The following is a 19,062-nucleotide window of genomic DNA, read 5'->3' as shown; positions in this document are numbered from 1 at the left end:
GAGATCATCGAGGAGCATGTGGGAGCCAACATGGGTATCCAGATCCCGCTGTTGGTTATTGACCGGAGAGCGATCTCGGTCATGTCTACATGTCTCCCGAACCCGTAGGGTCTACACACTTAAGGTTCGGTGACGCTAGGGTTGTAGGGATATGTATATGCAGTAACCCGAATGTTGTTCGGAGTCCCGGATGAGATCCCGGACGTCACGAGGAGTTCCGGAATGGTCCGGAGGTAAAGAATTATATATAGGAAGTGCTATTTCGGGCATCGGGACAAGTTTCGGGGTCACCGGTATTGTACCGGGACTACCGGAAGGGTCCCGGGGGTCCACCGGGTGGGGCCACCTGCCCCGGGGGGCCACATGGGCTGTAGGGGGTGCGCCTTGGCCTATATGGGCCAAGGGCACCAGCCCCGAGAGGCTCATGCGCCTAGGGTTCTAGAAGGGAAGAGTCCCAAAGGGGGAAGGCAACTCCACAAAGCCCCTCATAATGATTTCAAGAAAGTGTTCCCCCTAACTGTGCACGGTTACGACAGTTCGTTGTTTCGAAGCACCACATGATGATCGGGTGTGATAGATTCTAACGTTCACATACAACGGGTGTAAGACAGATTTACACATGCAAAACACTTAGGTTGACTTGACGAGCCTAGCATGTACAGACATGGCCTCGGAACACAGAAGACCGAAAGGTCGAGCATGAGCCGTATAGAAGATACGATCAACATGAAGATGTTCACCGACGTTGGCTAGTCCGTCTCACGTGATGATCGGACATGGCCTAGTTAACTCGGATCATGTTATACTTAGATTACAGGAGGGATGTTTATCTAAGTGGGAGTTCATTGAATAATTTGATTAGATGAACTTAATTATCATGAACTTAGTCTAAAATATTTACAATATGTCTTGTAGATCAAATGGCCAATGTAGTCCTCAACTTCAACGCGTTCCTAGAGAAAACCAAGCTGAAAGACGATGGCAGTAACTACACGGACTGGGTCCGGAACCTGAGGATCATCCTCATAGCTGCCAAGAAAGATTATGTCCTACAAGCACCGCTAGGTGATGCACCTGTTCTCCCTGCAGAACAAGACGTTATGAACGCTTGGCAGGCACGTACTGATGACTACTCCCTCGTTCAGTACGGCATGCTTTACAGCTTAGAGCCGGGGCTCCAAAAGCGTTTTGAGAGACACGGAGCATATGAGATGTTCGAAGAGCTGAAAATGGTTTTCCAAGCTCATGCCCGGGTCGAGAGATATGAAGTCTCCGACAAATTCTTCAGCTGTAAGATGGAGGAAAATAGTTCTGTCAGTGAGCACATACTCACAATGTCTGGGTTACATAACCGCTTGACTCAGCTGGGAGTTAATCTCCCGGATGACGCGGTCATTGACAGAATCCTTCAGTCGCTTCCACCGAGCTACAAGAGCTTTGTGATGAACTTCAATATGCAGGGGATGGAAAAGACCATTCCTGAAGTATTTGCAATGCTGAAATCAGCAGAGGTAGAAGTCAAAAAGGAACATCAAGTGTTGATGGTGAATAAAACCACTAACTTCAAGAAAGGCAAGGGTAAGAAAACCTTCAAGAAAGACGGCAAGGGAGTTGCCGCGCCCGGCAAGCAAGCTGCCAGGAAGAAGCCAAAGAATGGACCCAAGCCCGAGACTGAGTGCTTTTATTGCAAGGAAAGTGGTCACTGGAAGCGGAACTGCCCCAAATACTTAGCGGACAAGAAGGCCGGCAAAACGAAAGGTATATGTGATATACATGTAATTGATGTGTACCTTACCAGTACTCGTAGTAGCTCCTGGGTATTTGATACCGGTGCAGTTGCTCACATTTGTAACTCAAAGCAGGAGCTGCGGAATAAGCGGAGACTGGCGAAGGACGAGGTGACGATGCGCGTCGGGAATGGTTCCAAGGTCGATGTGATCGCCGTCGGCACGCTACCTCTACATTTACCTACGGGATTAGTTTTGAACCTCAATAATTGTTATTTAGTGCCAAGTTTGAGCATGAACATTGTATCAGGATCTCGTTTAATTCGAGATGGCTACTCATTTAAATCCGAGAATAATGGTTGTTCTATTTATATGAGAGATATGTTTTATGGTCATGCTCCGATGGTGAATGGTTTATTCTTAATGAATCTCGAGCGTAATGCTACACATATTCATAGTGTGAATACCAAAAGATGTAAGATTGATAATGATAGTCCCACATACTTGTGGCACTGCCGCCTTGGTCACATAGGTGTCAAACGCATGAAGAAGCTCCATACTGATGGACTTTTAGAGTCTCTTGATTACGAATCATTTGACACGTGCGAACCATGCCTCATGGGTAAAATGACCAAGACTCCATTCTCAGGAACAATGGAGCGAACAACCAACTTATTGGAAATCATACATACTGATGTCTGCGGTCCAATGAGTGTTGAGGCTCGCGGTGGCTATCGTTATGTTCTCACCCTCACTGATGACTTGAGTAGATATGGGTATGTCTACTTAATGAAACACAAGTCTGAGACCTTTGAAAAGTTCAAGGAATTTCAGAGTGAGGTTGAGAATCAACGTGACAGAAAAATCAAGTTCCTACGATCAGATCGTGGAGGAGAATACTTGAGTCACGAGTTTGGCACACACTTAAGAAAATGTGGAATAGTTTCACAGCTCACGCCGCCTGGAACACCTCAGCGTAATGGTGTGTCCGAACGTCGTAATCGCACTCTATTAGATATGGTGCGATCTATGATGTCTCTTGCCGATTTACCGCTATCTTTTTGGGGCTATGCTTTAGAGACTGCCGCATTCACTTTAAATAGGGCTCCGTCGAAATCCGTTGAGACGACACCGTTTGAATTATGGTTTGGGAAGAAACCTAAGCTGTCGTTTCTAAAAGTTTGGGGATGCGATGCTTATGTCAAGAAACTTCAACCTGAAAAGCTCGAACCCAAATCGGAAAAATGCGTCTTCATAGGATACCCTAAAGAAACTATTGGGTATACCTTCTACCTCAGATCCGAAGGAAAGATCTTTGTTGCCAAGAATGGGTCCTTTCTAGAGAAAGAGTTTCTCTCGAAAGAAGTAAGTGGGAGGAAAGTAGAGCTTGATGAAGTATTACCTCTTGAACCGGAAAATGGCGCAACTCAAGAAAATGTTCCTGAGGTGCCTGCACCGACTAGAGAGGAAGTTAATGATAATGATAAAGATACTTCTGATCAAGCTCCTACTGAAATTCGTAGGTCCACAAGGACACGTTCCGCACCAGAGTGGTACGGCAACCCTGTCTTGGAAATCATGTTGTTGGACAACGGTGAACCTTCGAACTATGAAGAAGCGATGGCGGGCCCGGATTCCGACAAATGGCTAGAAGCCATGAAATCCGAGATAGGATCCATGTATGAAAACGAAGTATGGACTTTGACTGACTTGCCCGTTGAGCGGCGAGCCATAGAAAATAAATGGATCTTTAAGAAGAAGACAGACGCGGATGGTAATGTGACCATCTATAAAGCTCGGCTTGTTGCTAAGGGTTATCGACAAGTTCAAGGGGTTGACTACGATGAGACTTTCTCACCGGTAGCGAAGCTGAAGTCCGTGAATCATGTTAGCTATTGCCGCATTCTATGATTATGAAATATGGCAAATGGACGTCAAAACGGCATTCCTTAATGGTTTCCTTAAGGAAGAATTGTATATGATGCAGCCGGAAGGTTTTGTCAATCCTAAGAATGCTGACAAGGTGTGCAAGCTCCAACGCTCGATTTATGGGCTGGTGCAAGCATCTCGGAGTTGGAACATTCGCTTTGATGAGATGATCAAAGCGGTTGGGTTTACGCAGACTTATGGAGAAGCATGCGTTTACAAGAAAGTGAGTGGGAGCTCTGTAGCATTTCTCATATTATATGTAGATGACATACTTTTGATGGGAAAGGATATAGAACTCTTGGACAGCACTAAGGCCTACTTGAATAAGAGTTTTTCAATGAAGGACCTTGGAGAAGATGCTTATATATTAGGCATCAAGATCTACAGAGATAGATCAAGACGCCTCATAGGTCTTTCACAAAGCACATACCTTGATAAGATATTGAAGAAGTTCAATATGGATCAGTCTAAGAAGGGGTTCTTGCCTGTGTTGCAAGGTGTGAAATTGAGCTCAGCTCAATGTCCGACCACGGCAGAAGATATAGAAGAGATGAGTGTCATCCCCTATGCCTCAGCCATAGGTTCTATTATGTATGCCATGCTGTGTACCAGACCTGATGTAAACCTTGCCGTAAGTTTGGTAGGAAGGTACCAAAGTAATCCCGGCAAGGAACACTGGACAGCGGTCAAGAATATCCTGAAGTACCTAAAAAGGACTAAGGAAACGTTTCTCGTTTATGGAGGTGACGAAGAGCTCGTCGTAAAGGGTTACGTCGACGCTAGCTTCGACACAGATCTGGATGACTGTAAGTCACAAACCGGATACGTGTATATTTTGAATGGTGGGGCAGTAAGCTGGTGCAGTTGCAAGCAGAGCGTCGTGGCGGGATCTACATGTGAAGCGGAGTACATGGCAGCCTCGGAGGCAGCGCATGAAGCGATTTGGGTGAAGGAGTTCATCACCGACCTAGGAGTCATACGCAATGCGTCGGGGCCGATCAAGCTCTTCTGTGACAACACTGGATCTATTGCTCTTGCCAAGGAGCCCAGGTTTCACAAGAAGACAAGGCACATCAAGCGTCGCTTCAACTCCATTCGTGAAAATGTTCAAGATGGAGACATAGATATTTGTAAAGTACACACGGACCTGAATGTAGCAGATCCGTTGACTAAACCTCTCCCTAGAGCAAAACATGATCAACACCAGAATTCCATGGGTGTTCGATTCATCACAATGTTACTAGATTATTGACTCTAGTGCAAGTGGGAGACTGTTGGAAATATGCCCTAGAGGCAATAATAAAAGCATTATTATTATATTTCCTTGTTCATGATAATTGTCTTTATTCATGCTATAATTGTGTTATCCGGAAATCGTAATACATGTGTGAATAATAGACACCAACATGTCCCTAGTAAGCCTCTAGTTGACTAGCTCGTTGATCAACAGATAGTCATGGTTTCCTGACTATGGACATTGGATGTCATTGATAACGAGATCACATCGTTAGGAGAATGATGTGATGGACAAGACCCAATCCTAAACATAGCACAAGATCGTATAGTTCGTTTGCTAGAGTTTTCCAATGTCAAGTATCTTTTCCTTAGACCATGAGATCGTGTAACTCCCGGATACCGTAGGAGTGCTTTTGGTGTACCAAACGTCACAACGTAACTGGGTGACTATAAAGGTATACTACAGGTATCTCCGAAAGTGTCTGTTGGGTTGACACGGATCAAGACTGGGATTTGTCACTCCGTATGACGGAGAGGTATCACTGGGCCCACTCGGTAATGCATCATCATAATGAGCTCAAAGTGACCAAGTGTCTGGTCACGGGATCATGCATTACGGTACGAGTAAAGTGACTTCCCGGTAACAAGATTGAACGAGGTATTGGGATACCGACGATCGAATCTCGGGCAAGTAACATACCGATTGACAAAGGGAATTGTATACGAGGTTGCTTGAATCCTCGACATCGTGGTTCATCCGATGAGATCATCGAGGAGCATGTGGGAGCCAACATGGGTATCCAGATCCCGCTGTTGGTTATTGACCGGAGAGCGATCTCGGTCATGTCTACATGTCTCCCGAACCCGTAGGGTCTACACACTTAAGGTTCGGTGACGCTAGGGTTGTAGGGATATGTATATGCAGTAACCCGAAATGTTGTTCGGAGTCCCGGATGAGATCCCGAACATCACGAGGAGTTCCGGAATGGTCCGGAGGTAAAGAATTATATATAGGAAGTGCTATTTCGGGCATCAGGACAAGTTTCGGGGTCACCGGTATTGTACCGGGACCACCGGAAGGGTCCCGGGGGTCCACTGGGTGGGGCCACCTATCTCGGGGGTCCACATGGGCTGTAGGGGTGTGCGCCTTGGCCTGCATGGGCCAAGGGCACCAGCCCCAAGAGGTCCATGCGCCTAGGGATAAGGAAGGTAAGAGTCCCAAAGGGGGAAGGCACCTCCGAGGTGCCTTGGGGAGGAGGGATTCCTCCCTTGGCCGCCGCCCCCTATGAGATTGGATCTCCTAGGGCCGGCGCCCCCTAGGCTCCCTATATATAGTGGGGGAAGGAGGGACTCTCAATCCACGCCTTTGGTGCCTCCCTCTCCCTCTCCAACACATCCTCCTCCTCCATAGTGCTTGGCGAAGCCCTGCCGGAGTACTGCAGCTCCACCACCACGCCGTCGTGCTGCTGTTGGAGCCATCTTCCTCAATCTCTCCTTTCGCCTTGCTGGATCAAGAAGAAGGAGACGTTACGCTGACCGTACGTGTGTTGAACGGCGGAGGTGCCGTCCGTTCGGCGCTAGGATCTCCGGTGATTTGGATCACGTCGAGTACGCCTTCCTCATCCCCGTTCTTTGAACGCTTCCGCGCGTGATCTACAAAGGTATGTAGATGCAATCCAATCACTCGTTGCTAGATGAACTCCTAGATGGATCTTGGTGAAACCGTAGGAAAATTTTTGTTTTCTGCAACGTTCCCCAACACTTTTCTCAAGAGCATAAGTATTCTACGATGGGTGAACAAATTACTGTTGAGCAATTGACAGAATTGAGCATAGTTATGAGAATATCTAGGTATGATCATGTATATAGGCATCACGTCCGAGACAAGTAGACTGAGTCCTACCTGCATCTACTACTATTACTCCACTCATCGACCGCTATCCAGCATGCATCTAGAATATTAAGTTCATGAAAACAGAGTAACGCCTTAAGCAAGATGACATGATGTAGAGGGATAGTTTCATGCAATATGATAAAATCCCATCTTGTTATCCTCGATGGTAACGATACAATACGTGCCTTGCTGCCCCTTCTGTCACTGGCAAAGGACACCGCAAGATCGAACCCAAAGCTAAGTACTTCTCCCATGGCAAGAACAACCAATCTAGTAGGCCAAACCAAACTGATAATTCGAAGAGACTTGCAAAGATAACCAATCATACATAAAAGAATTCAGAGGAGATTCAAATATTATTCATAGATAGACTTGATCATAAATCCACAATTCATCGGTCTTAATAAACACACCACAAAAAGAAGATTACATCGAATATATCTCCATGAGAGAGGGGGAGAACATTGTATTGAGATCCAAAAAGAGAGAAGAAGTCATCTAGCTACTAGCTATGGACCCGTAGGTCTGAAATAAACTACTCACACTTCATCGGAGAGGCTTGGATGATGATGTAGAAGCCCTCCGTGATCGATGCCCCCTCTGGCGGAGCTCCGGAACAGGTCCCAAGATGGGATCTCATGGATACAGAAACTTGCGGCGGTAGAATTAGGTTTTTGGCTCCGTATCTGATCGTTTGGGCGGATATATACGGGAGGAAGAAGTACGTCGATGGAGCTTCGAGGGGCCCACGAGGCAGGGGGACGCGCCCTCCACCCTCGTGACCGCCTCGTGACTTTCTTGGCGGAGGGTTCAAGTCTCCTGGGTCTTATCTGATGAGAAAATCACGTTTCCGAAGGTTTCATTCCGTTTGGACTCAGTTTGATATTCCTTTTCTTCGAAACCCTAAAACAGGAAGAAAACAGCAATTCTGGGCTAAACCTCCGGTTAATAGGTTAGTCCCAAAAATAATATAAAAGTGGATAATAAAGCCCAATAATGTTCAAAACAATAGATAATATAGCATGGAGCAATCAAAAATTATAGATACGTTGGAGACATATCAGCGGGGCAGCAGCATTGTCTCGGTGGACCTTTGCAACAAGGCCCTTGTTGCAAAGCCCCTAAGCACAATAAGCTAGTTGTTGCAAAGGTTCTTGGTTGACTGGGGTGGTAGATCCGACGGCTACCGAGGCGGTTGATCTAACCAGTTTATCAGCCGGCGGACGCGTCGCACTGCCCAATATTAAATTATCGAGGAACATATTCGAAGATCATCACATAAGAAAAGCCCGAAGTTGCGAGTATTTATTTAGGAAATAGAGGATTTGTAATTGTAAGGAAAAAAAAACCCTTGAATTTTGAGGTCGTGCTATAGGTACGGTCAATATCACCGTCTTGGCACGGATCTTTAAGCAACACCGAGTCTCCTTGGACCTCGCCTCGGCCAATTCGCTGGCAGATCCCCAAACCGATCAATTTTTCTCACCAAAAGGGTTTGGGCGTGTCAGGATTGGATCGATGGCCACGGCGACGGCGGCGGCAGGGGAGGTGCTGCAGCACATGGGACCGGTCCCTCGAGTGGAAGAGACCAATAATACGGCGGCGGCGGCGGAGGAACTCGGGGGAGACGACGAAGAGATCCTGCGATTCATGGACTCGGCGGACGGCTACCTCCTCCTGATGGATTCGCTCTCCTCCGCTCTTCGCCAGGTACAGAAAAAAAGCTGTTATGCAATTTCAACCTTCAGAGTAGAAAGAAGGTTGCTGAGCAGTAGTTTGCTCTGATGATTTTATCCATGTTGTATTGCTACCTACCATCCGGATCTAGGTTTTTTGCATCTAGTTCGAAAGTTGCTATGCGACAGTGCTTTTGTGAGAATTTACTGGAGAACTGTTTGCCTAATGCAGTACTGTACTGTTGCGGTTCAGAAATAAACGTGAATGATGTTCTTTATTTTCTTAGGGTTGGCTTGATCTGGCAAGTGCTCGCCACTCGATGGGCGCATCACGTGTTTCAAGTATGCTGTTTGATCATAAAGAGCAATCTGCAGCCACTAAGCTGCAAGTAGTTTATCCTGCAGACTTGCAACCATCAGGTAACCACCTTTGTGTTATTTCAGTTGACAATCGTTATCGACAACTCAGAGCTGCTATGGCAATCATCCTTGTTTTCTTATGGAGTCTAATCTTTGTATCTTCTCCAAACTACTAGAGTTATAGTTCAATGTGCAAGTCATGAGCTTTTCTTTAATCATGTTTCAGAATCAAACCCACATTTTTCTCTATCAAAGTGGTGCTTGCAAGAAGAATCAAACTCCAGTGATATTGTCTGTGCGCAGGATAGCGCTACAGCAAAACTAAGGTACAGAGGATCAGCTGCTACCCCAGGTGCACTATTTCTACTTTTTTTTAGTGCTCATATGTGTTAATTAATTTCCCTTTCTCACATTCAAATCTTTTTTTGTTAGATAGATAGTAGTAATGAATCAGATGCAACTACTGCAAAGTCTTCTACTGGTGTTGACGTTAACAGTCAGGTAAAGTGCAATATAAAAGCCTGTTATCTTTTGAAAATTTGGCAGGTAAAGGCAACATATGCAAATCGTATAAATTGGACTAGTGTTGTTTTATCAAAGTGAATGTGCCAACTCTAGGTAAAGATAGAGAGAAATTTCCGGTGAATCTTCTTAAAAGCAACATAAATAGAGCACCAGTTGTGATGAATCGGTGTAAGTCAATGAAACAAAGTTTTATGTGTTTGAGCGGTTAATTTGGTCAAGCCTCACACTAATATGCCACAGGCCAGACCTGTTTGTACATCAAAATGAAGTTTCAAGGCATGCAAATATTGTAGTATAAAAGCGACACTCAAGTTTGACATGTTTTTCTGAAGTTAGTCTTGTTGAATATAGTTCATTAGGCATGACATTATAGGATCGTAAGCCTAGCATCAGATCACCTAATTGCATAATGAGCAGAGGGTGGGTTAAGATCTTATCACAAATGGGAGCAGCCATTGGTGTTGATGATGCGATGTCCCATGCCTGCTTGATGCAAGCTTGGCGTACTCGATCGCAACGGATAGCGGCGTTCCTTTGGGCACTAGCGGCACTGCCCTGGTACCAGAGCAGAGGTTGGAGGAGGTCTTCCCGTCGCGCAACTCTCCCCTAGATCAGATTAGAGCATCTCCAGTAGCTGCCCTATTTTAGGGCACTAGCTCTTTTTAGGGCACTCGGGACCAAACAAACGTCCTCCATAGCTGCCCCATCACAAAAATTTTGCAAAACTTTTTTTGGGCAGCCCTAAAATGCGGCAGCCAGTGCTGCAAATGTACATGTGGGCAGCTGCTGCAAAACCAAAATGGCCTGCAGCCAGCCCCCGCGACCTCCAACCACAGCTGCGCCTGACCGCCCATGCCGCCGCCGCCTCCAGATCCGCGACCGCCGAATCCACTCGTCTCTCTTCATCCCCAGCCGTCAAACCGACAAAATCGCGCCATTGTTGCCGTAATCTGCTGAAATCCGCCGCATCCACAGTCGAAATTCACCACATCTGTCGCGCCGCCGCCTGATCCTCCTCACCTCTCGTCATCTCTGCCTCCTTCCTCGGCTGACCCGCCGCAGCCGCCATGCTGCCAAACGGTAAGGGCAAAGCCGGCTTCAGGGAGGGGTGGGGCTTCAGCCGTCCGATTGGTTCGGCAACGAGTTATAGCATGGTGGCCGATGGTACTGGCTTGGCACCTTGCCGATGGCCGACATCGCCGCGTGGAGCCCCTTGGCGCGCGAGAGGCTCAACTTTTCGGAGATTGAGTCTCGGCAGGCGAAGGAGCTTTTCGGGCCGCCGGTGACTATTGAGTCCAGCCAGGTCAAGCTGGCCCCTGCATTGTTGTTAAGGAGCCGAACAACATCAAGGAAAGCGACGAGGAGCCGATGGCGAGGTTTGCGAGGGATCATACTAGTGGTTCATATTAGTGCTCCCATATTTCCAAGATCAAAAGACTTCCATTAAACCCATGCCGGCGAGATGCTCAAAAAATACTTTGTGGTAAGCCTTTAGTAAGTGGATTTGCAAGCATTGTCGTATTGATATGCTTAACATTAATAGTTTGATATGGGATTCTATCTTTCACAACATGATACCTTATGTCAATGTGCTTGGTAGGAACACTTGACATGTTGTTACTCACATAGAAAACTGCGAGTTCATTATCACAGTACAATGTTAGTGGTTTGAAAATGTTCTGTACCACTTTAAGTCCGGGAATGAAATTCTTCAGCCATACAGCCTGCCCGGTGGCCTCATAGGATGCTATTAATTCCGCATGCATCATAAATGAGGCATTTATCGTTTGCTTGGAGCTTTTCCATGATATCTCCTCCAGTGAGTGTGAATATATAATCTGACATGGATTTTACTATCCACACACCTGGCAAGATTAGAGTCTGAATAACCAATAACTTCTAGGTTATCAGACTTCCTATATGTAAGCATGAAATTCTTAGTGCCTTCCATGTAACACCACTTTCTTTGTGGCCTTCCAGGTGGTCTGGTCCTGGATTAGATTGGAATCTACCAAGCATCCAGTTATGAAAGCTAGGTCTGGGCGTGTACATACTTGAGCATACATGATGCTTTCAACAACTTAAGCGTAAGGAACCGATTTCATCTATCAGTTTCATTTTGGTTCCTTGGACATTGGAATGTCCCAAACTTATCACCCTTGACTATAGGGGCAGGCGAGGAAGAGCACTTATGCCTATTGTATTTCTTTAGCACTCTCTCAAAGTATGCCTTTTGAGATAGTCCCAATGTTCATTTGGACCCATCTCGATGAATCTCAATGCCAAGGACATACAAGACTTTACCGAGATCCTTCATATCATAATTTGAAGACAAATCTCTTGGTCTCATGCATCATATCCTTATCGCTGCAAGCCAACAGAATGTCATCCACATATAGGACTAGGATTGTGAACATACTACCTTTAAATTTAACATATATTCAGTTTTCCATTTCATTTTCTTTAAAACGAAAAGTTCTTATAACCTCATCGAACTTGAGGTGAGGTACCATTGCCTTGAAGCTTGCTTCAAGCCATATATGGACTTCTTTAAACGACATGCCATGCGTTCTTTTCCTTTCACAGCAAAACCTTCCGGTTGAGTCATGTAAACATCTTTGTTCAAGTTGCCATTCAAGAATGTCGTCTTAACATCCATTTGATGTAGTTCTAAATCATAATCATCCAATTGATCCCTTCCCTATGTGTGAAACCTTTTGCTACAAGTGTCGCTTGAACCTTCCGACGTTCCCTTTGGAATCATATTTGGTTTCCTAGACCCGCTTGCAGCCTGTCATTTTGGCTCCATCTGGAACTTCTACTAAGTCTGAAACATCGTTTGAGCTCATGGACTTCAATTCGTCTTCCATGGCGGGTAACAATTTGGACAAATTTTCATTTTTAGTGGCTTCCTTATTTGAGGTCCGATCTTCTACCTTCCCCATGTCACTTACATCCTTGCTCATGTAAGTGACAAAGTCGCTCAGGGTGGTTCGTTTTCTTTCCAATTGTGTGGTCTTCTCACATGCTCATTAATTTGTACTTCCTCCATCCCATAATGTAAGACGTTTTTTGACACTACTAGTGTAAAAAAACGTCTTACATTATGGGGGATGGAAGGAGTACATTTCTTCTTGCACCGGAAGGGTGAGGATTAACATCGGGGTGAGGATCATCATTGGGTTAAGAATCCTAATTATGCTGAGGATCCACATCAGATTCAGGATCACCAGTAGGTGCCCCGTGCATATTGGGCGTAGGGATAAAGTTCTTTTGGATAATCGGGGATGGAACATACACCTGCTTCTCTTCAAGATCAATTGCCCTAACCTTAGTGACTTCATTATCTTCAAAAAACACCGCTTGTCTGGTCTCCACAAACTTGGTGGTATGACCCTAGCAATAAAAATGACATCCTTTTCCTCTATGAGTATGGTGCACATAGCTCCCACTTGCGCAGGGTTCGGGGAAGGGTCCGACCACTTTGGGTGTGTGAGGGTACCCAATGAAAAAAAAATCAACTGTCTTTTGGTCCAACTTCTTAATTTGTGGATTGAATACTTTACCTTCAGCAGGGCAGCCCCACTGACGTTAGTAATTCAAGCTCGGTTTCTTTCCCGTCCACTTCTCTTAAGTTGTGCTTGGTGCTGACTTAGTTGGAGCAAGATTCAGGATGTGTGCAACTATTTTCAATGCCTCCATCCATACTCCATAGACTTACTGGTAAACTTGCATGAATAAGCATGCTCCGCATCATATCCATAAGGGTGTGGTTGCGACGCTCAGCTGCTCCATTTTTCTGAGGTTCACCTGGCATTGAATATTGGACAACAATTCCATTTTCAGCAAAATTTATGCAATTAATGGCTGCCATTTTTATGGCATAATTACGAGGTCTCGGTAATATCAATAATTGATGTCTTAATAATGTTGAAAAGTGATATTAACATCATTGTAATTCCGACCAATGTTGTTTTGCAATTTTATTAATTTTGCATGCAAATTGATCAAACCAACGTAGGGGTAATTTTTGTGCAATTTTATTCAGTTATGTTCTTCTCCTTATGAATATTTTGAAATTATGACAACTTTTGATCCTCATGGTTTCAAGAACATCGAGCCGCTTACTGGAAATAATTTCCAGGCATGGAAAGACTCGTTGTTGTTGCACTTAGGTTGACATGACCTTGATTTGAGGGAAAGTAAACTAGAGGAACCTAAAATGGTGCCACTGGGTATGCTGACCTTACAAATGCTTATGATATTAAAGTTCAGAAATGAGACTCCTTGTTATGAATTTCTCTATCTCAATTGATATAAAAGGGGCTATTCCCATGAAAGAGAATGCCGAATATTTAAATCAGTGGAGGAGCAATTTAAGGGCTCAGAAAAAGCTCTTACATAAGCTTCTGGCCACATATGATGGGCACGGAAATGTGAAGGAACATATCTTAAGTATGAGCAATCCTTCAGCAAAGCTCAAAATAATAAAAGTGGCGCATAGCTCATGTCAAAGGAGCTTTGCCGAAGCATTGCTCATACTTAAGATATGTTCCCTCACATTTCCGTGCCCATCATATTTGGCAAGCATCTTATGTAAGAGCTCATCGGCATAGACTTTTTCTAAGCCCTTAAACTGTTCCTTCATTGATTTTAAATATTCAGCAACATTCTCGTTCACGGCGATAGAGTTTTATTAGAAATTCATAATGAGGAGTCCCATTTCTCAATTTTAACATCATAGGCCTTTTTAAGGTCAGCATACCCACTGACATCCTTTTTAGGCTCCTATGACTTACTTTTGCTCAAAGTGAGGTTCACTCCTTGCCGGCCTAAGTGCAACAGAGTCTTTTCATGTCTGGAAATTGTTGTTCTTGAAACCACGAGGATTGGGAGTTGTCACAACTTTACAATATTCGTAAGTAAAGGCAAAGAACATAATAATTGAATAAAATTGCATGAAAAATAACCCTAAGTTGGTTTGATCAATTTGCATGCAAAATTAATTCCAAATTATATCACCGTTGGGTAGAAATAAGTAAGAAATTAATGGAGGGCGATTGAAACATTGCAAAACAACATCGGTCGGAATTGCAATGATGATCAGATTAATCTCAAAGCTAAAATCAATTTTTTTAACATTATTAACACATCATTTATTGATATTACCAAGAGACCTCATAATTATGCCATAATGATGACATAGAGGTTAACTGCATATTTCTTTTGGTTCCATTCTATTCAGAATAGTAAATCATAATTTACAACATATTTTCTGCCTATTGTCAATTTACAACAGTGCAAAAACATACTGATTTTGAGATTAATCATAATACATAAATGCAGTAAATAAAAAGAAAAATGTGCAGAACATCAGTTTAGGCTCAATAACCCGTTGCTGCATGTTATTTATTCACCCAGCAAGAAAGAATCTTCAAGGAAAAATATAACCCCGTCGGGCCAACACAACCTAGGCCTCGGCCCATGACCATAATTGGTCTGCCAAGACCCAAAAGCCCACTTGCGCGTCAGTTTCAATCGTATGATCGAATCAACGATTGGGATCAATCTGAGGCGGAACAAAACGGCTCCGGATCAAAACCCTAGCTTCATTTCCCATGTCTCCCTTGATTTTCGGAGCGGCGACCCAAGTTCGTTGACCATGTCGGCGCGGTGGCTGTGCTCGACGAAGCAGCGTGCAGTGAACCGAGTCCCGCGCGCTCCTATGCCGAGTGTGGCTATTGGCAACACACACACATGGCCCATCAGTGGCGTCATTGGGGACGCTTGTACCGGCGACTGCCGGTGCAATCTTTGTAGGCGACGCTGGCGTGCAAGGCGCGGACAGCTAGTGTCCATGAGCGCAACAGTTTCTTCTGCTTCTTTTCGTGCCTGGCCCCGAGCGAAGGCGGTGTCGCTGACGTCAAAGAGCACGACGCGAACTCATTTGGTGAGCCCCAAATCTTCTTCTTTTCTCAATTTCAACATTTGGGCTTTGATGGGGGATTGTCTTAATTAGGGTTCGGGTTTCAGTCGAATTAGGGAAAATTTGGGGGTTTCTTGATTTTGCCAATTCGTCTTGTTCTTATTGCTACTAGCACATATGCCTGTGCTTTGCAGAAATTGATAAATACTTGAATTTAGTGAAACCTGTGTGTGCAAGTAGAATGCCTCATGCTGCAATGTGAAGAAAACTCTACTTGCCTCATCCACCAAAAACGCTCACCAATGCGGCACGGCAACATCTGGGCGGTGCCACCCGGCAGCATGGAGACCTAAATTTCAATTGAACTCCCGCAATTAATGCTTCCAATTTAATGGGGCCTTTACCATCATTGATCCAAGCAATTTAATCTCGCTTCCGCAGCCTCTCTTCTGTTTCCCAAGGGATAAATCATATCAACGTCTCACCCTCTGCTTATCAATTTCCAAGACTGCTTGTTGATACCCAAGGTAACTCGGGGATGCATATAAATTGATGGGATTCAATGTAAAAAAGCAAGGTGGGACTATTTAACAAGTGAACAAACATGAAAAAATGCAGATTATAGGATTGTTGCTATGTTGCCCTGCCTGGGCCTTGGGCTGTACGAAGCAGCTGAAGCGGCGAGAGAAGCAGCCTTTGTGCGGAGGCTGGGGCACTATACCGTTAATGGATAAAATATATTTAGTCTCTTTCTATTGCACATAATAGTAGCTTGGTTTTGTGGCTAGCACGTGAAGCTGCTGAATTGTTGATCTTGGGATCGAATCACCCTCTGGCATTTAATTTATACACGAGAGGGGGTGTTGAAGTGTATATGTGGGTTGCCTAGCCCTTTCCATTAGTTCGTACTTTTGGTTGCGGTGGCTAGTACATGAAGCTTAACAATAATTACCTAATTAGCACTAACCCATAGCTATTTAGGCCTTGACCCAAACCTATTAAGCCTATACATTAATCATTTTACTTTAACATAGGCCATTAATCAATATGCATTAACCATTAGACTTAAACAATAATCTTTAGTAGTTAATCATGATCATTAACATGAACATACCGTCATTAGGAATCTAATCTAGGCATAAGTAGCTCTGATACCATTGTTGGATATAATTCATTGGGCATGATATTATAGGATCGTAATCCTAGCATCAGATCACGTAATAATTGTGCAATGAAGCAAGGGTGGTTTAGGATCTTACCGCCAATGGGAGCAGACATTGGTGTTGATGATGTGATGTCTCGTGCCTGCTTGATGTAGGCATGATGCAGGCTCGGTGTGGTCGATTGCAGCGGATTGCAGCGTCCCTCCGAGCGCCAGCGGCACTGCCCTGCTACGGGAGCAAAGGTCGGAGGTCTTCCTGTCGCACAACGCTCCCCCAGATCGGATTAGGGGTTTTGGGATGTAGGAGGCAGAGTAGATAGATGAACGTGAACAAGTCAGATCGTGTGTGGCCGGCTGTCACTCCTCTTTATATATATATGGTGCTGGCGATCAGGGCGCGTTAGTTGGGGACTTAGGGTCAAAGGGGTACGAACGTTGGTTTGTGACCACCTCCCCTTAACGTTAAGTTATCCTTCAGCCCATTGGGCCTAGATCAATACCAACAAGCCTGGCTTGTGAACTGTACCCAAGTTTGACATTTGTGCTAGTAAACTCAGAATTTGGCAATCGTATCTGAAAATGATGAAAAACAGCAGATTCAGTCAGGGGCCAGAAACTGAGCCGCACAACACAGCTACATATTGGCCCATAAATAAGAAAGTTGTATAATTTGTAAATGCTTAAATTCTATTGATTCTTCTTTTGCTTTGTACCTAAGGTTCAAAAGGCGAGATCAAAAGCATTATCAGTCTTTGGAGCATTGGTGTCTCCAAAACTGCGAACGGCCCAAGTTTCCTTTGAAACAGGTTCTGTTTCTAACAAAGAACAAACTCTGCTTTAATCTTTATGTTGATCTAACTGATATTTTTGTTTCATGTAGCACTTGAACTAATTGTGGAGTTAGCTAATGCAAGATCAGTCATCCTCTCTAGTTTCTCCCAGATAAAGCATGAAGCATGATTTCCTACCTGAGTTTGAGGTTCTGTATCCTTGCGCGCCATCTATCCTATTTGGGGTACCAGCAATTATACAATCAGCAATGGCTGTGGACACTATATGAACTGTTGATGTACGTGTGGGAATGTATATTTTTGTCCATTTGTTTGTTGTACTTTGACTTTCCTTATCAACCATGGGAACAAAGACAGTAGTTTTTTTTGTAAGTTGATATTCATTTACCAAGTTAAACTCTCTGATTATCACAACTGCAAATTTAGGTTTGTATGGTTGAAATAGAAACATAAATACATCCGAGTTGCCTAGCCTGTAACCAGGGGCCTGATGACATAAGACATATGTTGTTCGAATGCAAATTGGCAATGGACGTGTGGAATATGCTTGGTCTTGAGCTTGTTATCAAACAGGCACTGAAAGTTGACAAGGCAGGTGAGCTTGTGTTGGCACATCTTCTGTGCCATCCAGAACAACAAATTCAAGTGTTGGGCTTGCCGAAGTTCAGAGAAACGATGGCAACGACGGCTTGGTATTTGTGGTATGAAAGGCGAAAATTGACACATGACGAAGAAACTCAAAGTGCATATCAAATCAATATGTCAGTGAGAGGCTTAGTAGCAAATTATACCATCTCTTACAGCCCAAAGGCTCACGTCCGTTCAGATGCTTGGTTGAAACCAAAGTATGGTTACGTGAAATTAAATGTTGACGCGGGATTTGATAGTGACACACTCGCAGCAACATTTGGAGCAGTTATCCAGGACCATGGGGGGAAATTTATAGCGGCTGCTAATAAAAAGATGGACCTTTGCTTCGACTTGTTCACAGTAGAAGCAATTGCAGTGAGGTTTGGTTTGAATCTTGCTAATACCGTTGGATGTAGTAAGATTGAAGTGAATTCGGATAGCGTGGAGGTGGTGAATGCGTTGAGCCAAGGCTACTCTTCTTCAGTCGCTTCATCCATTATAGACGACTATTATTTCATGTCATTAGGTTTTTTCCATGTCATTTATGATCATTGTAATAGGGAACATAATCGAGTAGCTCATGAACTAGCAAGGTTAGCTAGGTTTTCTTCTCCGAGTGTTTGGATGGATAACGCCTCTAATGAGGTTATCCCTTTACTTGTAAACGATGCTACTTTACTTATGAATGAATAAAGGAGAAGAAGTTTATAAAAAAAAAACATAAATACATTTTGGTCCCAGGATTAGTCGGAGGCTTCAACATGTTCTTGGTCGACGCGCCAACTTGCTACCAGAGTACTCATCGTTTTAGGTCCTACTCCTATGATTTGCCTTTTAGGTCTACTATTGGAGAGATTTATGTGTTCTCCTCCAGTTCTTTCTTTTATCATCTGAGTACGCATTGTTTTCACACCCAACAGTAGAAAGGCTAGAAGGCAACAACACACATTGAGTTGGTGACTTGTTGTGAAAGGGTCAGCACTCGTTTTATCATGAAAGATAGTCTTCCCAGAATGGTCTACACCTTCGGGTTTTTTCTGTTTCACCCTGCTTGAATCTTTGTCAAATACTCCCTCCGTCCCAGTAATGTAAGACGTTTTTTTAACACTAGTGGACGGAGGGAGTATTTCGCAGCATGCTGTACCGGCCTGTTGAATCTCATGGACAAATACTGGGTCTGCAGAGATGATGGATTTCCCGCCAAAT

At 44.3% G+C, this 19,062-nt stretch overlaps 1 protein-coding gene across 1 annotated transcript; it reads left to right on the top strand.

Annotated features, from left to right (window-relative positions):
- The first annotated feature begins 8,186 nt into the window (after positions 1–8,186).
- Positions 8,187–17,739, top strand: LOC125538993 (coiled-coil domain-containing protein 115-like). The gene is made up of 6 exons (XM_048702339.1): positions 8,187–8,496; positions 8,750–8,882; positions 9,049–9,174; positions 9,259–9,323; positions 17,154–17,241; positions 17,316–17,739. Exons 1-6 carry the CDS (start codon positions 8,305–8,307, stop codon positions 17,393–17,395), a joined length of 684 nt encoding a protein of 227 aa, XP_048558296.1. The 5' UTR covers positions 8,187–8,304; the 3' UTR covers positions 17,396–17,739.
- Positions 17,740–19,062: the final 1,323 nt, after the last annotated feature.

The sequence above is a fragment of the Triticum urartu genome, chromosome 2 (assembly GCF_003073215.2).
Source record: "Triticum urartu cultivar G1812 chromosome 2, Tu2.1, whole genome shotgun sequence".
NCBI lineage: Eukaryota > Viridiplantae > Streptophyta > Magnoliopsida > Poales > Poaceae > Triticum > Triticum urartu.
Note: the sequence above shows the minus strand (reverse complement) of the source record. Positions and strands in the feature narration are given on the sequence as shown.